The sequence below is a fragment of the Microtus ochrogaster genome, linkage group LG1 (assembly GCF_000317375.1).
Source record: "Microtus ochrogaster isolate Prairie Vole_2 linkage group LG1, MicOch1.0, whole genome shotgun sequence".
Classification (NCBI taxonomy): domain Eukaryota; kingdom Metazoa; phylum Chordata; class Mammalia; order Rodentia; family Cricetidae; genus Microtus; species Microtus ochrogaster.
In genome coordinates this window covers 43,933,842-43,940,101 of record NC_022027.1, presented here as the reverse complement: position 1 = coordinate 43,940,101, position 6,260 = coordinate 43,933,842, and the positions used below count along the sequence as shown (strand labels likewise).

The 6,260-nt window shown below is 45.2% G+C and overlaps 1 protein-coding gene across 1 annotated transcript; it reads right to left on the bottom strand.

Annotated features, from left to right (window-relative positions):
• Positions 1–4,391: 4,391 nt before the first annotated feature.
• LOC102000820 (platelet factor 4) lies at positions 4,392–5,324 on the bottom strand. Its single transcript, XM_005359478.2, has 3 exons — positions 5,107–5,324; positions 4,722–4,854; positions 4,392–4,607 (listed from the first exon to the last, which is right to left on the bottom strand). The coding sequence occupies exons 1-3, from the start codon at positions 5,201–5,203 to the stop codon at positions 4,520–4,522; spliced, it is 318 nt and encodes a 105-aa protein (XP_005359535.1). The 5' UTR covers positions 5,204–5,324; the 3' UTR covers positions 4,392–4,519.
• Positions 5,325–6,260: the final 936 nt, after the last annotated feature.

The following is a 6,260-nucleotide window of genomic DNA, read 5'->3' as shown; positions in this document are numbered from 1 at the left end:
CATACTGACTTCAAAGCACTGGAGCAATGCTGATTTGCACCAAATTAGTCTTTGGACAGACATTTCTGACTAGTTAAGGACACTGAAGACGTTTAAAGCACAGTTATGTGTGTTGGGAACTGCTCTGGAAGCCGGGAAACAGTGGCTTGCTTTTGATTTTTGCAGACGTGTTCAAAATGGCTGCCTTCAAAGAAAGTTTGCTGAGTTCACGGTAGAGTACTGGCATGTGACTGGAGGATGTGGAGGGGCAAATGTCCTGCTTGGCAGATGCCTCGGAAAACAGGCGTGGCATGAACGGAAGCACAAAAACAAAACCACTGGTGGTGCCCGGGAAGGGTGTACTCAATGTCGTGAGTAACTTGGTCCACTCTCTGAACACAGCTCAGTGTTTGACAACAGCGTCACTACGTTCGGTTGACTTTCTGCCTGCCAGGAGCTTTGTCTTCTGCCCTCAACTGCGCCATCATGGAATCACCACTGGTGTTGCTCTCTTGGGAGCTATTATTTGGAGAATATTCACCTACTGGTACTCTGTCAGACAGTTGTCTGTACCAAACATAAGGAGGGGGAAGAGACCAGATGTCCATGGAGTGACTTAAAGTGGCCATGGATTGCAGTGCAGAATAAGAGTTACTCGGAGGGTAAAGTAATACACACACAGCTTCGTATGTGTTCCTCAGAGAGGAAGATTATTCTAGTGTTGTTTGAACGTGCTGGAAACTTAATCCCCAGTGCGACAGCTCTGATAGGCCAGGGATTTAAGAGCTGATTACACTGTGGGGCAGGGGCATTAGAGAGGATCGATGCTGTTATCACAGAAGGGTCCTTGTAGCTGAGTGTGTGTGTGTGGGGGGGGGTCCTTGAGAAGGATAAGTCAGAGTGTTTCCCTCGCCCTCGCCCTCGCCCTACCCCTCCTCCCCCTCCCCCTCTTTCCTTTTCCTTCCAGGAGGCTATGAGGTAGCACGAAGACCCTCAACAGACACAGCCTCTCAAAACCTCCAGAATGAGAAGCCAACTGAATCTCATTTCTTATAAATTACGATTCTGTGGTATTTTGTTACAGGAGCATAAGACGGCATGTATTTACTGCATTAAAAGTTGGTCTTTTATTTTTTTCACTAGAAAGACAGTTTAGACTCACAGTCAGTAGGGCCTCATGAATATTTTGTAAAATGGTAGAAAAACATTGTGGCTTTGTTTCTTAAGTGTTTCAGTTGTTACCAAGAATGAAAAACACCATCCTCACGCCCAGGGATTATCTGCACCAGGATTTATGTTGAAATTCCAGGTTGAAAATGTTTCCCTCTCTTGTCTGCTTTCTATGATCCATAATGAACATGAGAATACTATAGATACATATCTTTAGAACCAGCTAACCACCAGGATTTATGTTGAAATTCCAGGTTGAAAATGTTTCCCTCTCTTGTCTACTTTCTATGATCCATAATGAACATGAGAATACTATAGATACATATCTTTAGAACCAGCTAACCCATCAATGCATCCGTCATTAATAAAAGAAGTTGTCTTTAACCACAGAAGCTTGAGAAGGGAGGACAAAAAGTGAACGCTATGGAAACAAAGATCTGCGGAGAGCAGCTCATGCTTGTGTGGTCTTGTTTGGCCCATAGGGGCTATGACAGCGCAGTGAAGGCTGAGTTTGTGGACGTTTCCAGCTGATTGCCTTCAGTGCCACCTAGGTTGCAAGGATGGAGGCATTACAGGGACAATCCAGCGCCATCACAGCATAAATGTTCAAGAAGCAGGATGGGTTGCAAATCTTTGGGTTTTCCAGGTGGCGAAGTCCTCTTCCAATGCCCTTCTTAATAAAGGGGATTTCTTGAATATGCTCCCAGGACCCTTAGACCAGGGTGATTCTGAAGCAAGGGTTTATGAGGCCCAGCACCCAAACTAGTCGACTCTGTAAAACTGGTTTGGGCCCTTTGACAAATAGATTCCTGTCTATTGAGGATGTCAGAGCCAGGAAGCAAAAGGGAAAATAAACAAAAACAGGCATTTCACTTTCATCTCATTTCCGGTGATTTCTCTCAGGTCCACTTGATTTGAAGAGCTCTTTCTGTGACCATAGCCAATGCTTACGCTCTAAAGCAGCTGGAACGATGCTTTGAGAAGAACACCGATAGCAACGACATTGGGCCTCACTCATTCTCAAGCACAGACTTCATGAGGAACCACAGCAAGTGTATTGCATGTGCCACCTAATAGCCCATTTCACAGATGGGGACATTGAGGTACAAGGGCAAAATGACTATGGCAAAACCTTAGGTGCTAAGCTAAGGGCTTTGGTTTTCTAATATTTTGTGAAGGAAAATGTCATGCTTGTGTCTGTGTTGGTAAAGATAGATTGGGTAGCAGTGCTTAAAAGTGACAGTGAAGGCTAAAACCACCAAGAACTAACTGTGTGATCACTGTTCCCCCATTTCCCCCTCGGATACTTGTGCACCTTGTACACTTATAAAAACTATAATTTTATTTATTCAACATTCTAGAGTGAGTCTCTCTCTTAAAAGACTCAATTGCACATGCTCTATTTTCTCTTAAGAATTAGAGCCTCAGTTCTACACCATCATGGAAGGTTGAAGACGCATTCACTCGTAAGCAAGCATCCTTAGCTTTTCCTTGAGTCAATTAGATCCTGCCTTCCTGCCCACTAAGGCAACTTGAGCCACACTCTCAGCCCCAACATTTCCACACTCTGTGAATGTTATTTCACACAGCACAAAGGCTTTACAGCAGTGTGGTGATATTGGGCTCAAATGTATATTCCAGATTAACCAATGGGGTTCTGAGAATATACAAAGGTCTTTATAAGAGACCAGGAGTGAGAGAAAATACACAATGCCTAACCAATATACAAACAGCACAGCATCTTCCACACTCCAGTATGTGGTAGTTGTCTTCTGAAGGATGAGGGGAAAACCACCTGGTTTGGGCCAGATGAAGCTGCCCGTGTCCCCCACCAACTGCAACATTCAGGAGAGCGGGCCCTACGCCTTGCCCAGGTAGCACAATAAAGCCAAACCCATCAGCAGGGGTGTGGGTAAACCAGCCCTAAAGTTGTGAGCTTGAGAGAACTGTCCCCATTAGTTATCTGTGACGTGACACCACCGGTGGGGAAGAGATACCGTCCCTCATCAATGCCCGAGGCAGGCGGGAGAGCTGGCCCTGAGGTCATAAGAGGGATAACGGTCCCTGCCCCTCATCAGCTGCAGTGCTCAGGAGAGTAGCCCCTATATGCCACACCTGAGCAACACAGCAGAGCTGGCCCTGAGGTGTAGGTGTTGGAGGAGTGTTCCTAAGGATGTGAAAGCCAGAGAACTGACCCCACCCCTTACTCTTCACTGTAAGGGGTGACCCAGCCAGGGCAATGCAGGAGAGTTCACCCTGGTGATGAAAGCAAGGGAGAGCTGGTGAGCTGGCCAACCCTGCAACCACACAGGCTCAGAACCAACATCTACCCAATTTGTGATCTTCTGGAGCACATGAAGGAACCAGTCCTGCAGACACAAACCTACAGGATCTCCACGACATAGGGCAACAACAGGATAATCAAGAGGAGTCCATTGAAGGCCCATCATCAACAGTGTAGCAGAAACCAGATGTGAAAGAAGCAAAGAATAAAAAAAAAAAAGTTTAAAAAAAATTCTCTGCTCCTTAAAAAACAAAAACAAAACACCACCTGGTATCACTCCTGGGTTCCCATGGCTGCTTATCATATCATACTAATATTTCTGATGTCATGGGTTGTTAAGGAAAATTGGCTTACAAATAAGGCACTTCTGAAGCCAAGAATACTGCAGACAGTCTACCTAGGACATCTACACACTTAGAGCAACAGCCACAGATGTTACTCGACATAGTAGAACTGTAAGTTTGCTGAGTGAAGAACCCTTCCAGGCAATAATGGGAGAACAGGAGCTGTTTTGAAATTTCAATTTTAAAAATATAAACATTCTTTAATAACCAATAAATGAAAATATAGTTTCATATAATTTCTTGGAAATATCGGCATATTAGCATTATGTATTCTTTCTCATTTTTGTTTTTGTTATTTTTATGATAATAATAGAGTATAAATCTTAAGGAAGCAGAATCAAAGCTTGATTTAGGTACTTATTTTTAAAGGCAATGTAGGAATTATTTATTGACAAAGCTGACCAGCACACAAAACTAACATGTAATTATGAGACAATGTAACTGGGTAAATATGCAAATATTCATTGGCCAAAATATTACCCATGATGCCAATCAAATTCAGTTCTTAGGCCAAATCTTTCTTCAAAATATATTTCTTTAAAGTCCTGGAGCTGTTTTCTTGCATATGATGTATCAATATTAATTTTAGTACAAAGAAATGATTTGACTTTATGTCACTTTGGTTCAATGCATTTATTTAGTCTCAAAGGAAAATATAAACATTGGAAGGTTGCCGTTAGATTGAAAATAGCCAAAACTCCAGCATCCCACATAACACAATGCAGATGTAGGCAGTTAGAACCTAGCTCTCCAGGAGTTTCTTGATTACTTTCTTATACAGGGGTGCTTGCTTGTCCAGGCAAATTTTCCTCCCATTCTTCAGAGTGGCTCTGTCAGGGGAAAGGGAAGGAACGCAACCTTCAGGGCCTTGGTTGGAAGAAGGGAAGAGGCACAAAGGAACAGGCAGCGGAGAGGCGAGACCTAAGGGTGTGGGCAGAACTCACATGAGCTGGGGAACCGCACAGTGGCGTCCTGCCTTGATCACCTCCAGGGCAGTGATATGTTTAGCGTGGATCCCAGAGGAGAAGGTCTTCACACACACACAGTGAAGACCTCCATCGCCTTCTTCGGGACTAGCTGAGGGCATAAAGGGAGAAGGGAGAAAGGAGAAAAGGAGGTGGTGATGGGTGACCACATCATTGGCCAGTTGTACCTCTGAACCTTTTCTTTACCCTTGGCTGTAGCATCACCTCTTCCTCGAAGGCAGGTGGGCAGTGAAGCACAGTTGGCAAGCCAATACAGTATGACTGGTGTCTAGGAGTTCACCTCCCCACCCCTGGGGCTCCTGACCCATTTCCCTGGCCCTGTGATCCCTTCACCCTCTCTCACCAGTGGTGATGGCAATCGCAGCTGGCAGAAACAACAGGCCCAGAAGCAGCAGCCCAGGGTTGGGCCGGGGGCCTCGAAACACCGCAGCGGCGCTCATATCAAGAGGTTGGTACCAGATCCAAGAACTCGCACAGGGCTACTGGGGCCTGGGGCTCTAAGCACAGGCCAGTGGTTCCGGAGATCTTCCAGGCACTTTTTATCTTCACTGGCAGCCCAGCCCGGAAACCTGGGATACAGGATGAGGAACTGTCCTTCGGAAGCAAAGACACTTGGGGAACAGTAACTGGGCTCTGGCCAGCCAAGATTAAAACAAAACCGAGCGGAGTGAAAAGCTGAGGTCAGCTGTCTTGACTAGTAAGTAGCTGGTAGCAGGAGCCCCCTCTCTGATGTGAACTCATATGAACGATGACAGAGTCAGAAAGAGTAGGACTTGAGGTTTGCAAACGGTGTGCTGCCTGTGACAGAGCTTTCTGCTGTCACCATACAGTTTACAGAGCGTGTACCTTCAGGACCAATTTGTTGCCTTCCCAACTCCCAGCTGCATTACCCCCAAACTGGCTGTTCTCTCCTGCCTTTCTTGTCTGTCACTCTTCCTGCTGATAACTGTGAATTTGACCGCCGTGTGGTTAGAGATGTGTGGTTGGAAATTTATTTTCTGCCACTAGCAAGGTTAAAGTTAGTGTCTGGGCAATGACTTCTGAATTTCATCCTTATACAGAAGCCTTCCGTGATCTCCTAACTACTGTCCCATCTACTGCAGGAAGCAAGGTCCGTTGTCCTCATTGCTCTTTTCGGAAAAATCCCCAGTTATACTTGAATGCATTTTTTGATGGCATCTTTGAGTCTAGCTATTTCTCTATTCGTCTCTACTCTGGATAACTTTGATAAGAGAGTTTGCTAGGACCGTTGGAAGTCTCTGTAGTGCATTATGCCACATACGGTTATAATTATACGGCCATTTATCTGCCTATCCTGGATCATGATATTGCCAGTCATAATTCCCTGGAACATATGTTTCTGAACACTCAGCATCGGCTACGATGGCTACTGCAAAACATGTCATAATTTCTGTGTGTTTAGGGAACTGAAACTCAAGGCCCCTGCTACATCAGCATCAAAAGGAACGGATAAGAGGGTTTGAACACGGACAGCAA